At 51.5% G+C, this 16,729-nt stretch overlaps 1 protein-coding gene across 1 annotated transcript in view; it reads left to right on the forward strand.

Moving 5' to 3' along the window:
• Positions 1-16,729, forward strand: part of PARP14 (poly(ADP-ribose) polymerase family member 14) — a 78,346-nt gene that overhangs the window by 22,595 nt on the left and 39,022 nt on the right. Inside the window, exons 3-5 of the mRNA XM_069732566.1 lie at positions 2,715-2,748; positions 4,760-4,969; positions 15,750-15,986. Coding sequence (XP_069588667.1) covers positions 2,715-2,748; positions 4,760-4,969; positions 15,750-15,986 — 481 coding nt within the window. The remainder of the gene's footprint in view (positions 1-2,714; positions 2,749-4,759; positions 4,970-15,749; positions 15,987-16,729) is intronic.

Below are 16,729 nucleotides of genomic sequence, written 5' to 3' on the forward strand. Positions count from 1 at the left end.
GTGCTGGAGGTGTGGAGACCCCGGTGCAGACAGGTGCTGGAGGTGTGGAGACCCCGGTGCAGACACATGCTGGAGGTGTGGAGACCCCGGTGCAGACACGTGCTGGAGGTGTGGAGACCCCGGTGCAGACCCCTGCTGGAGGTGTGGAGACCCCGGTGCAGACACATGCTGGAGGTGTGGAGACCTCTGTGCAGACACGTGCTGGAGGTGTGGAGACCCCTGTGCAGACACGTGCTGGAGGTGTGGAGACCTCTGTGCAGACACGTGCTGGAGGTGTGGAGACCCCAGTGCAGACACGTGCTGGAGGTGTGGAGACCCCAGTGCAGACAGGTGCTGGAGGTGTGGAGACCCCGGTGCAGACAGGTGCTGGAGGTGTGGAGACCCCGGTGCAGACAGGTGCTGGAGGTGTGGAGACCCCGGTGCAGACAGGTGCTGGAGGTGTGGAGACCCCGGTGCAGACACGTGCTGGAGGTGTGGAGACCCCAGTGCAGACAGGTGCTGGAGGTGTGGAGACCCCAGTGCAGACCCCTGCTGGAGGTGTGGAGACCCCAGTGCAGACACGTGCTGGAGGTGTGGAGACCCCGGTGCAGACCCCTGCTGGAGGTGTGGAGACCCCAGTGCAGACCCCTGCTGGAGGTGTGGAGACCCCAGTGCAGACCCCTGCTGGAGGTGTGGAGACCCCAGTGCAGACCCCTGCTGGAGGTGTGGAGACCCCGGTGCAGACAGGTGCTGGAGGTGTGGAGACCCCGGTGCAGACACGTGCTGGAGGTGTGGAGACCCCGGTGCAGACACGTGCTGGAGGTGTGGAGACCCCAGTGCAGACACGTGCTGGAGGTGTGGAGACCCCAGTGCAGACATGCCACATATATGGTGGAGTTGTGACAGAATTAGACGTCTGTGGGGGCCATAGATCATGTGATGTTCCAGATTTGGGGTATACCTGTGACTCTTCTTATCGCTATTGATTTGGACTCGTTTCCCTATGAGTTCCGTACAGGGATTGTACATATTATTGTAGCAACAAGAATCAAAATTGCTCGTTACTGGAAAAACTCCAAATGCCCCTCACTGCCCGAGGTCGTGTCACTGATCAACGAGAATTGCCTATCAGAAAAAATAATCGCCACATCTAATAATAATAATATAGCTCAATTTCATAAAAAATGGAACAATTGGTTATCGTTCCTTTAAATACCGTTATTAAATAACTTTGCAGATTCGCATATAGAGAATGTGATTGGACGGTTATTGTAATGTCACCATTTCCCCGTCCTCTTCCCTAATCCCCATAACGTTGTGTTAATTATTAAGAATTTAATGTCAATAAGATGTAATGCTCGACACAATTTGTAAATAAGTAAAAATTTATGTTTAAAAAAAAAAAAATGCGGAAATATGGCGTGGGGACCCCACTATTCTTGATGAAGCTGATAGTTGAGGGTTGCAGCCCCCAGCTGAGAGTTTTGCATGGCTGGTTATCAAAAATAGGGGGAATCCACACCGGTTATTTTTTAAACTAGATGGTGGCCCGATTCTAACGCATCGGGTATTCTAGAATATTTATATGGCAGCCACATAGTATATAGCATAGGCCACATAGTATATAGCACAGGCCATGTAGTATATAGGAGTACTACATGGCCTGTGGTATATACCATGTGGCTGCTACATACATACATATTGTAGAATACCCGATGCGTTAATATACAGCCTACGTAGTATATAACACAGCCCACACAGTATATAGCAGCCCACGTAGTATGTAACACTGGTCACGTAATATATAGCACAGCCCACATAGTATCTAACAGTGGCCACGTAGTATATAGCACGCAGTATAGAACACAGCCACGTAGTATATAACAATGCCCTCGTAGTATATAGCAGCCACTTAATATATAACACAGCCCACGTCACATAGTATATAGCAGCCATGTAGTATATAACGCAGCCCACGCAGTATAGAACACAGCCCACATAGTATCTAACACTGGCCAGGTAGTATATAGCAGTGTGGGCACCATGTCCCTGTTAAAAAAAAAATAATTAAAATAAAAAATAGTTATATACTCACCCACCGGGATCCAGCGTAGATCCACCGAACCTCTGGCGATGGGCGCGCGGCTGCCGCCACCTTTCGTTCCCAGTATGCATTGCAAAATTACCCAGATCACTTAGCGGTAATATAGAAGAATCTTTACATGAAAAGGTGTGTCCAAACTTTTGGTCTGTACTGTATATGTATATATATATTATATTCATTACTGGCTGTCTGCTGACCTGAATTAATATTGGTTGTATTTAATAGAAGTATACACCTTACATTTATAGCTGCTTTGTTCCCTTTCCTCCTGGATGTTGCAGGCTGATGGAGCAGTAGTCTCCTCAGCTGACGCCAGTGTCCGGTGTGGGAACTGCGGCTCTGACCGGCGGTAATGTGGTGTGAAGCCGCTTCAAAGTATCAGTTCAGATTTATGGGTCGAAGCCCTCGAGGAGTGAAGCTGGGTTGGGATTCAGCCTTCCTATGTCTCCGGCGTCCCGTCTCCGTGCACCTCCGGCGTCCAGCCCTCGCGTGTCTCCAGCGTTCTCATAGTCAGGGAATCCGATTTGCTGCACTATAATTAACCCTTTAGTGTTCCTAAAAAAAAAAAAAGCAAAAGAAAGGGAAGAATTTGACCATCAGCTCTGATCGGCACTCTGACCTTTTCTTACAGAAATCGGGAGAAGACGAAGCGACACAAAGTCCAGGTAATCCGCACTGATGATTGGAGAATGGGGGTCTGAGGCTGATGAAAATATGGGGTCTTGGGCTGAATTCGGTGGGGGGTACTGGGCTGATGTAGATGGGTGAATACCAGGGTGATGTTGAAGTGGCGTCAGGGGTGATGTAGCTATAGGGTCCTGGGGGTGATGTAGCTATAGGGTCCTGGGGGTGATGTAGCTATAGGGTCCTGGGGGTGATGCAGATGTGGGGTCCTGGTTTGATGTAGCTGAAGTATCTCGGGCTGATGTGTATGGGGGTGCCTGGGATGATATAGATGTAGGGTCTCACGCTGAAGTAAATGATGAGGGTCCTGGGTAATATAGCTGTAGGGTCTTGGGCTAATGTGGATATGAGGTCCCGAGCTGGTGTAGACGTGGGGTCTCAGGCAGGTGTAGGCGTGGGGTCTCGGGCTGGTGTAGGCGTGGGGTCTCGGGCTGGTGTAGGCGTGGGGCCTCAGGCTGGTGTAGGTGTGGGGTCTCGGGCTGGTGTAGGTGTGGGGTCTCGGGCTGGTGTAGGTGTGGGGTCTCGGGCTGGTGTAGGTGTGGGGCCTCGGGCTGGTGTAGACGTGGGGTCTCGGGCTGGTGTAGGTGTGGGGTCTCGGGCTGGTGTAGGTGTGGGGCCTCGGGCTGGTGTAGGTGTGGGGTCTCGGGCAGGTGTAGGCGTGGGGTCTCGGGCTGGTGTAGGCGTGGGGTCTCGGGCTGGTGTAGGCGTGGGGCCTCAGGCTGGTGTAGACGTGGGGTCTCGGGCTGGTGTAGGTGTGGGGTCTCGGGCTGGTGTAGGTGTGGGGCCTCGGGCTGGTGTAGGCGTGGGGTCTCAGGCAGGTGTAGGCGTGGGGTCTCGGGCTGGTGTAGGCGTGGGGTCTCGGGCTGGTGTAGGCGTGGGGCCTCAGGCTGGTGTAGGTGTGGGGTCTCGGGCTGGTGTAGGTGTGGGGTCTCGGGCTGGTGTAGGTGTGGGGTCTCGGGCTGGTGTAGGTGTGGGGCCTCGGGCTGGTGTAGACGTGGGGTCTCGGGCTGGTGTAGGTGTGGGGTCTCGGGCTGGTGTAGGTGTGGGGCCTCGGGCTGGTGTAGGTGTGGGGTCTCGGGCTGGTGTAGGCGTGGGGCCTCGGGCTGGTGTAGGTGTGGGGTCTCGGGCTGGTGTAGGTGTGGGGTCTCGGGCTGGTGTAGGCGTGGGGTCTCAGGCTGGTGTAGATGTGGGGCCTCAGGCTGGTGTAGGTGTGGGGTCTCAGGCTGGTGTAGGTGTGGGGTCTCGGGCTGGTGTAGATGTGGGGCCTCAGGCTGGTGTAGGTGTGGGGTCTCAGGCTGGTGTAGGTGTGGGGTCTCGGGCTGGTGTAGGTGTGGGGTCTCAGGCAGGTGTGGATATGGGGTTCAGGGTTGGTGTAGGTGTGGGGCCTCAGGCTGGTGTAGGTGTGGGGTCTCGGGCTGGTGTAGGTGTGGGGTCTCGGGCTGGTGTAGGTGTGGGGTCTCGGGCTGGTGTAGGCGTGGGGTCTCGGGCTGGTGTAGGCGTGGGGTCTCAGGCTGGTGTAGGTGTGGGGCCTCGGGCTGGTGTAGGTGTGGGGTCTCGGGCTGGTGTAGGTGTGGGGTCTCGGGCTGGTGTAGGTGTGGGGTCTCGGGCTGGTGTAGGTGTGGGGTCTCGGGCTGGTGTAGGTGTGGGGTCTCGGGCTGGTGTAGGCGTGGGGTCTCGGGCTGGTGTAGGCGTGGGGTCTCGGGCTGGTGTAGGTGTGGGGTCTCGGGCTGGTGTAGGCGTGGGGTCTCGGGCTGGTGTAGGCGTGGGGTCTCGGGCTGATGTGGATATGGGGTTCAGGGTTGGTTCATTATCTCCTGCTTGGGTTGGTTTCTCTCATTACTTTCCTTTGTCCCTCCAGTAACACACAGTGTAATGGCTCTTGGCGGATAGTTTGGACCCCACCTGCAGGCCTCAGGCTGGTGTGAGGGGTACACAGTGTACAGCTCGGTCACACGTCGCTGGTGTACTCATCTATTATGTGTTTTCCAACAGCTGCCAAAGTCTCACGTAATGACCCGAGCAGCTCAAGAGAGCAGCTTCTCTCCAATGTGGTTCTGATCCAGAACGTCCCGGACTCCTGCCCCTCGGAGATGCTGTCCATTCTCATAGAGAATATTAGTGACAAGAATGACGACTCTGACTTTTACCTGGAGAGAATACCTGAGATCCACTCGGCCGTCATCACCTTCACCTGCGACATCGGTAACATCCAAAAGATGTGTCCATGTATAATACTGTGCGGGTCCAGGTCAGCGGGAGTCCTGGGCCCCATCCAGCACTTGTAATAAATCCATGGGGTCAATGTCTCGGGGCCATGTAACGTTCATCGGTGCTTATTTATGGAGGGTCTCAGGACATATGTCCCCTTATCCCACCCTTATACAGAGTACCCTAATGCTTCTCCTCCTGATAGTCCTGATGATTCCAGGTAGGAGACGTGAGACCCCTGAAGATTCGTCATCTTCTCTCCAAGACTGGAGCTGATTCATCAGCTAGTGGCAATGGAGGCAGTCCCCGTCTCCTGCCCCATCCGGTGCAGCTTTTCTTCTGTGTTTTCTCTAGTCTGCAGGCTGCCTTTATCTGGGAGGATAGCCGCAGGGTTGGCTTAGTCCCCGTATAGTCCCCCTTCTGGCTGCTTCTACCTAGATTCCTATCTCGCTGGCGGGGGTCACAAGTGCTGGGCATCTGCGGGGCAGTGATACCCTGACGACCCCCATGAGACTTCTGTGATAGTCCGCACAATGCGCTAAAGGCATCTCCTCCTCCGCTCCACAACGATTCTGGGAACACTCAGACCTACCCAAGAGTAATACTGGGCGTAAAGTGTCACAAAAGTCAACCAGAGCCCGGCCCCCTGGAGGAGGGTGCAGCGTGCCCTCATCCCTTCTGAAGGGGGTCTGCATCAGGGGAATAAAGCCTCAGTGGACCCACACACCGGGTACTGAATGTTTACAAATGTAGGGGCACAACCGAAATATAAAGGGTACAGGGGTGCCTGTGCTGAAGACACCATGCAAAGAACAAGACTAATACGACCGCCATACAATGACCACAATGTGGTGGATGCCACCAGTGCTGCACATAGTCCCATTGGTGGCAGGACGTCCCAGCGCTCAGCCAGCAAATACAGGAATGCGAGGACACTGACAAATAATAATCCTAAAAGGGTCGGTTTACTTTTTCATAAATCAGAACATGTGAAAATAAGAAACTTTGTAATGTATCTTACTAGAGGAATCTGCTTCTTTCTCCACCAGGACTGATTTTCAAAATTTTCAGTTCATGACTAAAATGTGTTTTCATTGAATACAACCTTTCCTGCTACTGAGATAGATGGCGGATAGTGCTGATAAAAGTCTATGGAGAACTGGAAGTGCTGTTTCAGTAGAACTTGCAGCAGAAAGCCCGTGCTTCTAACTCCACCTCCTCTGTGTCCTCGTTCTGTCTGTCTAGCGCCTCCTCAGTCTGTATCTGCCCCAGCTCCTCCTCCTCTATATCTGCCCCAGCTCCTCCTCCTCTATCTGCCCCAGCTCCTCTGTATCTGCCCCAGCTCCTCTGTATCTGCCCCAGCTCCTCCTCCTCCATATCTGCCCCAGCTCCTCTGTATCTGCCTCCAGCTCCTCGTCCTCTGTATCTGCCTCTAGCTCCTCAGTCTGTATCTGCCTCTAGCTCCTCCTCCTCTATATCTGCCCCAGCTCCTCCTCCTCTGTATCTGCCCCAGCTCCTCTGTATCTGCCTCGAGCTCCTCGTCCTCTGTATCTGCCTCTAGCTCCTCCTCAGTCTGTATCTGCCTCTTGCTCCTCTGTATCTGCCTCTAGCTCCTCCTCCTCTGTATCTGCCTCTAGGTCCTCCCCCACTGTATCTGCCTCTAGCTCCTCCTCAGTCTGTGTCTGCCTCTAGCTCCTCCTCCTCTGTATCTGCCTCTAGCTCCTCCTGTATCTGCCCCAGCTCCTTCTCAGTCTGTATCTGCCTCTAGCTCCTCTATATTTGCCTCTAGCTCCTCCTCCTCTGTATCTGCCTCTAGCTCCTCCTTCTGTATCTGCCCCAGCTCCTCCTCAGTCTGTATCTGCCTCTAGCTCCTCCTCAGTCTGTATCTGCCTCTAGCTCCTCTGTATCTGCCTCTAGTTCCTCAGTCTGTATCTGCCCCAGCTGTTGTGAATTCAGCTTTTGGGCTCCCTCCGGTGGTTGTAGAGGGTAATGCAGTTGTGCCTGGACTGCAGGAGTGGACAGGTGTATCTACTAATTGCAAAACTGACTGGGGTATATAGCTTTGCAGGATCCTTTAGTCAGTGCCAGTTGTCCATTGTTTTTGGAGGATTCACTTCCCTGCTGGTCTCTCCAGTTTGCTGTGCTTTTCTACAAAGATAAGTCCTGGCTTTGTTTTTGCTGTCCACCTGCTGTGGACCTTATAGTTCTGTGCATTTTCATGTTTTTGTCTTGTCCAGCTTAGTCTGTGAAGGATTTTTTACAGCCTAGCTATTTCTCTGGAGATGCAGATATACCCCCCATGCCTTTAGTCAGATGTGGTGATTCGTATTTTCTGCGGTGGATATTTTCTAGTGTTTTTATACTGACCGCATAGTACTCTGTTCTATTCTTTCTTTTTAGCTAGTATGGCCTCCTATGCTAAAATCTGATTTCATATCTGCGTATGTTATTTCCCTCTCCTCTCACAGTCAATATTTGTGGGGGGCTATCTATCCTTTGGGGATTTTCTCTGAGGCAAGATAGGTTTCCTGTTTCTGTCTTTAGGGGTAGTTAGATCTTGGGCTGTGTCGAGGGGTCTAGGGAGTGTTAGGTACTCCCCACGGCTACTTCTAGTTGCGCTGCTAGGTTCAGGGTTTGCGGTCAGTACAGGGACCACCTTCTCCAGAGTCCGTCTCATGCTGCTCCTAGGCCACCAGATCATAACAGTACAACTGGCCAACAATGAGTTAATTGCATCTCAGAAGAAGGGCGGGAAGCTTTTGAGCCATTTTTTTTTCCTTAGCCTGTTTGGTATTTTCCTCCCTCTTTACCTCTGGGTGGCTACGGAGTCTAGTATTAACATGAATGTTCAGGAGTTAGTTTCTCGGGTGGATCAGCTTGCTGCTAGGGTACAGGGTATTTCAGATTTCATTGTTCAAACTCCTGCCTTAGAACCTAAGATTCCCACTCCTGATTTATTCTTTGGTGACAGATCCAAATTTTTGAGTTTCAAAAATAACTGTAAACTGTTTTTTGCATTAAGACCCCGGTCTTCTGGTGATCCTATTCAGCAGGTTAAAATCATCATATCTCTGCTGCGTGGTGACCCACAGGATTGGGCATTTTCCCTGGAATCTGGCAATCCTGCTTTGCTTAATGTTGATTCGTTCTTTCAGGCATTGGGGTTGTTGTATGATGAGCCTAATTCTGTGGATCAGGCTGAGAAAATCTTGTTAGCCCTGTGTCAAGGTCAAGAAGCGGCAGAATTGTATTGCCAGAAATTTAGAAAATGGTCTGTACTGACTAAATGGAATGAGGATGCCTTGGCGGCAATTTTCAGAAAGGGTCTTTCTGAATCCGTTAAAGATGTTATGGTGGGGTTCCCCACGCCTGCTGGTCTGAGTGATTCTATGTCTCTGGCCATTCAGATTGATCGGCGCTTGCGCGAGCGCAGAGTTGTGCACACTGTGGCGTTGCCCTCTGAGCGGAGCCCTGAGCCTATGCAGTGTGATAGGATTTTGTCTAGAGCTGAACGTCAAAGATTCAGGCGTCAGAATAGGTTGTGTTTTTACTGCGGCGATTCTGCTCATGTTATTTCTGATTGCCCTAAGCGTACTAAGAGAATCGCTAGTTCTGTTACCATCAGTACTATACAACCTAAATTTCTGTTCTCCGTGACCTTGATGTGCTCATTATCATCATTTTCTGTCATGGCATTTGTGGATTCAGGCGCCGCTCTGAACTTAATGGACTTAGAATTTGCCAGACGTTGTGGTTTTCCCTTGCAGCCTTTGCAGAACCCTATTCCTTTGAGGGGCATTGATGCTACACTGTTGGCTAAAAATAAACCTCAGTTTTGGACACAGCTGACCATGCGCATGGCGCCAGCCCATCAGGAAGATTGTCGTTTTCTGGTGTTGCATAATTTGCATGATGATATTGTGCTGGGTTTTCCATGGTTGCAGCTACATAATCCGGTGTTGGATTGGAAATCCATGTCTGTGACTAGTTGGGGTTGTCAGGGGGTTCATGATCAGGTTCCTTTGATGTCAATCTCCTCTTCCCCCTCTTCTGAAGTTCCTGAGTTTTTGTCTGACTTCCAGGATGTATTCGATGAGCCCAAGTCCAGTTCCCTTCCTCCGCACAGGGACTGTGATTGTGCTATTGACTTGATTCCAGGTTGTAAGTTCCCTAAGGGCCGACTTTTCAACCTGTCTGTGCCTGAACATACCGCCATGCGGAGCTATATTAAGGAGTCTTTGGAGAAAGGGCATATTCGGCCATCTTCTTCACCGTTGGGAGCGGGGTTATTTTTTTGTTGCCAAGAAGGATGGCGCCTTGAGACCCTGTATTGATTATCGCCTCTTAAATAAGATCACGGTTAAATTTCAATACCCCTTGCCTTTGCTTACTGATTTGTTTGCTAGGATTAAGGGGTCTAGCTGGTTTACTAAGATTGACCTTCGAGGGGCATATGATCTTATTCGTATCAAGCAGGGTGACGAATGGAAAACTGCATTTAATACGCCCGAAGGCCATTTTGAATACCTTGTGATGCCATTCGGACTCTCTAATGCCCCATCTGTGTTCCAGTCTTTCATGCATGATATCTTTCGGAGTTATCTTGATAAATTCATGGTTGTATATTTGGATGATATTTTGATTTTTTCCAATGATAGAGAGTCTCATGTGAAACAGGTCAGGATGGTGTTCCAGATCCTTCGTGATAATGCTTCAATTGTGAAAGGGTCTAAGTGTCTCTTTGGGGTGCAGAAGGTTTCTTTTTTGGGTTTCATTTTTTCTCCCTCATCTATAGAAATGAATCCGGTTAAGGTTCAGGCCATTCATGATTGGATTCAGCCCACATCTGTGAAGAGCCTTCAGAAATTCTTGGGCTTTGCTAATTTTTATCGTCGTTTCATTGCCAACTTCTCCAGAGTGGTTAAACCTCTGACCGGTTTGACCAAGAAAGGCGCTGATGTGACAAATTGGTCCTCCGCGGCTGTTTCTGCCTTTCAGGAGCTTAAAAGCCGATTTACTTCTGCTCCTGTGTTGCGTCAGCCAGATGTTTCTCTTCCATTTCAGGTTGAGGTTGACACGTCTGAGATTGGGGCAGGGGCCGTTTTGTCACAGAGGAATTCTGATGGTTCCTTGATGAAACCGTGTGCCTTCTTTTCTCTGAAGTTTTCGCCTGCGGAACGCAATTATGATGTCGGCAATCGGGAGTTGTTGGCTATGAAGTGGGCATTTGAGGAGTGGCGACATTGGCTTGAGGGGGCCAAGCACCGTATTGTGGTCCTGACCGATCATAAGAATCTGATTTACCTCGAGTCGGCCAAACGGCTGAATCCTAGACAGGCTCGATGGTCCCTGTTTTTCTCCCGTTTTGATTTTGTGGTCTCGTACATTCCTGGTACTAAGAATGTTAAGGCGGATGCCCTCTCTAGGAGTTTTTTTCCTGATTCCCCTGGGGTTCTTGAGCCAGTCGGCATTTTGAAGGAAGGGGTGATTCTTTCTGCCATCTCCCCTGATTTACGACGGGTTCTTCAGGAATTTCAGGCTGATAAGCCTGACCGCTGTCCTGTGGGGAAACTGTTTGTTCCTGATAGATGGACTAGTAAAGTGATTTCTGAGGTTCATTGTTCTGTGTTGGCTGGCCATCCTGGGATTTTTGGTACCAGAGATTTGGTTGGTAGGTCCTTTTGGTGGCCTTCTTTGTCACGGGATGTGCGTTCTTTTGTGCAGCCCTGTGGGACTTGTGCGCGGGCCAAGCCTTGCTGTTCCCGCGCTAGTGGGTTGCTTTTGCCATTGCCGGTCCCTGAGAGACCTTGGACGCATATTTCTATAGATTTTATTTCCGATCTTCCTGTTTCCCAAAGAATGTCGGTCATCTGGGTTGTCTGTGACCGATTTTCTAAGATGGTTCATTTGGTGCCTTTGCCTAAATTGCCTTCTTCTTCTGATTTGGTTCCGTTGTTTTTTCAGCATGTGGTGCATTTGCATGGTATTCCGGAGAATATTGTGTCCGACAGAGGTTCCCAGTTTGTTTCTAGGTTTTGGCGGCCTTTTGTGCCAAGCTGGGCTTTGATTTGTCTTTTTCTTCTGCATTTCATCCTCAGACAAATGGCCAGACTGAGCGAACTAATCAGACCTTGGAGACCTATTTAAGATGCTTTGTGTCTGCTGATCAGGATGATTGGGTGGCTTTTTTGCCATTGGCCGAGTTTGCCCTTAATAATCGGGCTAGTTCGGCTACTTTGGTTTCGCCTTTTTTTTGTAATTTTGGTTTTCATCCTCGTTTTTCTTCTGGGCAGGTTGAGCCTTCTGACCTTCCTGGTGTGGATTCTGTGGTCGACAGGTTGCAGCAGATTTGGGCTTATGTGGTGGACAATTTGGTGCTGTCTCAGGAGGAGGCTCAACGTTTTGCTAACCGTCGTCGGTGTGTTGGTTCCCGGCTTCGGGTTGGTGATCTGGTTTGGGTATCTTCCCGTCATGTTTCTATGAAGATTTCTTCCCCTAAGTTTAAGCCTCGATTTATTGGTCCTTATAGGATTTCTGAGATTATTAATCCGGTGTCCTTTCGCCTGGTGCTTCCGGCCTCTTTTGCTATTCATAATGTCTTCCATAGATCTTTATTGCGGAAATATGTGGAGCCCGTTGTTCCCTCTGTTGATCCTCCGGCCCCTGTATTGGTCGATGGGGAGTTGGAATATGTTGTTGAGAAGATTTTGGATTCCCATTTTTCGAGGCGGAAGCTTCAGTACCATGTCAAGTGGAAGGGTTATGGCCAGGAGGATAATTCTTGGGTTTCTGCCTCTGATGTCCATGCCGTTGATTTGGTTCATCGGGCTCATCCTGATCGGCCTGGGGGCTCTGGTGAGGGTTCGGTGACCCCTCCTCAAGAGGAAAGGGGGGGGTACTGTTGTGAATTCAGCTATTGGGCCCCTCCGGTGGTTGTAGAGGGTAATGCAGTTGTGCCTGGACTGCAGGAGTGGACAGGTGTATTTACTAATTGCAAAACTGACTGGGGTATATAGCTTTGCAGGATCCTTTAGTCAGTGCCAGTTGTCCATTGTTCTGGAAGGATTCACTTCCCTGCTGGTCTCTCCAAGTTTGTTGTGCTTTTCTACAAGATAAGTCCTGGCTTGTTTTTTGCTGTCCACCTGCTGTGGACTTATTGTTCTGTGCTTATTCATGTTTTTGTCTTGTCCAGCTTAGTCTGTGAAGGATTTTTCGCAGCCTAGCTATTTCTCTGGAGATGCAGATATACCCTCCATGTCTTTAGTCAGATGTGGTGATTCGTATTTTCTGCGGTGGATATTTTCTAGTGTGTTTATACTGACCGCATAGTACTCTGTTCTATTCTTTCTTTTTAGCTAGTATGGCCTCCTATGCTAAAATCTGATTTCATATCTGCGTATGTTATTTCCCTCTCCTCTCACAGTCAATATTTGTGGGGGGCTATCTATCCTTTGGGGATTTTCTCTGAGGCAAGATAGGTTTCCTGTTTCTGTCTTTAGGGCTAGTTAGATCTTAGGCTGTGTCGAGGGGTCTAGGGAGTGTTAGGTACCCCCCACGGCTACTTCTAGTTGCGCTGCTAGGTTCAGGGTTTGCGGTCAGTACAGGGACCACCTTCTCCAGAGTCCGTCTCATGCTGCTCCTAGGCCACCAGATCATAACACCCAGCTCCTCCTCCTCTATATCTGCCCCAGCTCCTCCTCCTCTATATCTGCCCCAGCTCCTCTGTATCTGCCCCAGCTCCTCTGTATCTGCCTCTAGCTCCTCTGTATCTGCCTCTTTCTCCTCCTCAGTCTGTATCTGCCTCTAGCTCCTCCTCAGTGTGTATCTACCTCTATCTCCTCTGTTTCTGCCTCTAGCTCCTCCTCAGTCTGTATCTGCCTCTAGCTCCTCTGTATCTGCGTCTACCTCCTCCCCTCTGTATCTGCCTCTAGTTCCTCAGTCTGTATCTGCCTCTAGCTCCTCCCCATCTGTATCTGCCTCTAGGTCCTCACCCTCTATAAATGCCTCTAGCTCCTCCCCCTCTGTATCTGCCTCTAGGTCCTCACCCTCTGTATCTGCCTCTAGCTCCTCCCCATCTGTATCTGCCTCTAGGTCCTCCCCCTATGTATCTACCTCTAGCTCCTCCTCTGTATCTGCTTCTAGCTCCTCCCCCTCTGTAGCTGCCTCTAGCTCCTCCCCCTCTGTATCTGCCTTTAGCTCCTCCCCCTCTGTATCTGCCTCTAGCTCCTCCTCTGTATCTGCCTCTAGCTCCTCCCCCTCTGTATCTGCCTCTAGCTCCTCCTCTGTATCTGTCTCTAGCTCCTCCCCCTTTGTATCTGCCTCTAGCTCCACCCCTATGTATCTGCCTCTAGCTCCTCCTCCTCTGTATCTGCCTCTAGCTCCTCCCCCTCTGTATCTGTCTCTAGCTCCTCCTCTGTATCTGCCTCTAGCTCCTCTGTATCTGTCTTTAGCTCCTCCCCCTCTGTATCTGCCTCTAGCTCCTCCCCCTCTGTATCTGCCTCTAGCTGCTCCTCCTCTGTATCTGTCTCTAGCTCCTCCCCCTCTGTATCTGCCTCTAGCTCCTCCTCTGTATCTGTCTCTAGCTCCTCCCCCTCTGTATCTGCCTCTAGCTCCTCCCCCTCTGTATCTGCCTCTAGCTCCTCCCCCTCTGTATCTGCCTCTAGCTTCTCCCCCTCTATCTGTCTCGAGCTCCTCCTCCTCTGTATCTGCCTCTAGCTCCTCCCCCACTGTATCTGCCTCTAGCTCCTCTGTATCTGTCTTTAGCTCCTCCCCCTCTGTATCTGCCTCTAGCTCCTCCCCCTCTGTATCTGCCTCTAGCTCCTCCTCCTCTGTATCTGCCTCTAGCTCCTCCCCCTCTGTATCTGCCTCTAGCTCCTCCCCCTCTGTATCTGCCTCTAGCTCCTCCCCCTCTATCTGTCTCGAGCTCCTCCTCCTCTGTATCTGCCTCTAGCTCCTCCCCCACTGTATCTGCCTCTAGCTCCTCCTCTGTATCTGCCTCCAGCTCCTCCTCCTCTGTATCTGTCTCTAGCTCCTCCCCCTCTGTATCTGCCTCTAGCTCCTCCCCCTCTGTATCTGCCTCTAGCTCCTCCCCCTCTGTATCTGCCTCTAGCTCCTCCCCCTCTGTATCTGCCTCTAGCTCCTCCCCCTCTGTATCTGCCTCTAGCTCCTCTGTATCTGCCTCTAGCTCCTCCCCCTCTGTATCTGCCTCTAGCTCCTCTGTATCTGCCTCTAGCTCCTCTGTATCTGCCTCTAGCTCCTCCTCCTCTGTATCTGCCTCCAGCTCCTCCCCCTCTGTATCTTCCCTAGCTCCTCTGTATCTGCGTCTAGCTCCTCCCCCTCTGTATCTGCCTCTAGCTCCTCTCCCTCTGTATCTGTCTCTAGCTCCTCCCCCTCTGTATCTGCCTCTAGCTCCTCTGTATCTGCCTCTAGCTCCTCCCCCTCTGTATCTGCCTCTAGCTCCTCTGTATCTGCCTCTAGCTCCTCCCCCTCTGTATCTGTCTCTAGCTCCTCCTCCTCTGTATCTGCATCTAGCTCCTCTGTATCTGCGTCTAGCTCCTCCCCCTCTGTATCTGCCTCTAGCTCCTCTGTATCTGCCTCTAGCTCCTCCCCCTCTGTATCTGTCTCTAGCTCCTCCCCCTCTGTATCTGCCTCTAGCTCCTCTGTATCTGCGTCTAGCTCCTCCCCCTCTGTATCTGTCTAGCTCCTCCCCCTCTATCTGCCTCTAGCTCCTCCGTATCTGCCTCTAGCTCCTCCCCCTCTGTATCTGCCTCTAGCTCCTCTGTATCTGCCTCTAGCTCCTCCCCCTCTGTATCTGCCTCTAGCTCCTCTGTATCTGCCTCTAGCTCCTCCCCCTCTGTATCTGCCTCTAGCTCCTCTGTATCTGCGTCTAGCTCCTCCCCCTCTGTATCTGTGTCTAGCTCCTCCCCCTCTATCTGCCTCTAGCTCCTCTGTATCTGCCTCTAGCTCCTCCCCCTCTGTTTCTGCTGCCTCTAGCTCCTCCTCTATCTGCATCTAGCTCCTCCCCCTCTGTATCTGCTGCCTCTAGCTCCTCCTCTATCTGCCTCTAGCTCCTCCTCTGTATCTGCTGCCTCTAGCTCCTCCTCTATCTGCCTCTAGCTCCTCCCCCTCTGTATCTGCTGCCTCTAGCTCCTCCTCTGTAGCTGCCTCTAGCTCCTGCCCCTCTGTATCTGCTGCCTCTAGCTCCTCCTCTGTAGCTGCCTCTAGCTCCTCCCCCTCTGTAGCTGCTGCCTCTAGCTCCTCCCCTCTATCTGCCCCTAGCCCCTCCTCTTCTATCAGTATTGGACGCATACAGGGGGCTCTTGTGATTCGCTCACTTCTCAGCCCACAGACGAGGACATTGTACGGCAGAGCTGAGCGGTGCTGATCTGAGTGCGGCTCTGATGTGGGTAAAGCTCTTGTTACTGAGCTCTGCAGGATGATTCCCTGTCTGTTCCTTCTCTGCTCCTCCCCCTCTGCAGAGGATAACCGGCCGGGTCACATCACACCCGCAGTCTGTCCGGACCGGAGCCGTATTCGCACAGTGGACGGGTGAGTGCAGGAGGTGGCGGGGAGGAGAGAGCGCGTCTGATTGGTGGAGGTGGAGGCCGATCTCTCCGAGATACATTAGAGTTTCTTATATTCGCCCAGACTCGTGATTTATGCAGAGTTTGCTGATTGTTCAGTTCACTATTAACCCAACAGTTTCTCTTTAAGAGTTTTCAGCATATTAACCACTTTCCTCTTATATTTGTTTCCCTATTTTGATTTTCTCCAGACATCTTCAGTTTCATTCAAGAATTCTGCAGAAACCACAGAGTAAATCAGCAGAAACTGACAGTGAAGCCTCTAGAGGAGACCAGAAGCATCCGGGCTGAAGGGTTACCCCCGAAAACAGAAGAGGACCACCTCATCATGTACTTTGAGAGCTCAAAGGTCGGTGGAGGTCCAGTCGATAAGGCAACGATGATCCCCAAGGAGGAGGCTGCGGTCGTCACCTTCTGTGATGCGAGAGGTAAGTGATGGATCTGCTGATCTGTCATGTAGGAGAGGGGTAGTCATCTCCATTCTCACCAAGGTCGTAGTGACCACAGGGTCGTACTGCTGGCAGGGTCATAGTGACCGTTTTATCGTAGTGACCACAGGGTCGTAGTGACCACAGGGTCGTGCTGCTGGCAGGGTCATAGTGACCGCTTTATCGTAGTGACCACAGGGTCGTAGTGACCACAGGGTCGTGCTGCTGGCAGGGTCATAGTGACCGCTTTATCGTAGTGACCACAGGGTCGTAGTGACCACAGGGTCGTATTGACTACAGGGTCGTACTGCTGGCAGGGTCATAGTGACCACTTTATCGTAGTGATTACAGGGTCATAGTGACCACAGAGCCGTAGTGACCACAGGGTCGTACCGCTGGCAGGGTCATAGTGACCGCTGGATCATAGTGACCACAGGGTCGTAGTGACCACAGGGTCCTACCGCTGGCAGGGTCGTACTGACCACAGGGTCGTACTGACCATAGTGCTGGAGCTGCATTTCCTTATATACCCATCCCATAGTATAAAGTCGTGCTGTACACACCCCATGGCACCACTGGCATTAGATCCAGAGATATTCGCATTCATGTCACTGATGTCTGAAACCCACCGAGGATCTCGCGCTACCTCCTGCCTCAACATGAACCATGGACACAGCTCTGCCACCCCAACCGTCCCATCTACAGCGGTCACCCAACCATACCAGCAGTCCTGTACGTGAGTC

The sequence above is a fragment of the Ranitomeya imitator genome, chromosome 7 (assembly GCF_032444005.1).
Source record: "Ranitomeya imitator isolate aRanImi1 chromosome 7, aRanImi1.pri, whole genome shotgun sequence".
Taxonomy (NCBI): domain Eukaryota; kingdom Metazoa; phylum Chordata; class Amphibia; order Anura; family Dendrobatidae; genus Ranitomeya; species Ranitomeya imitator.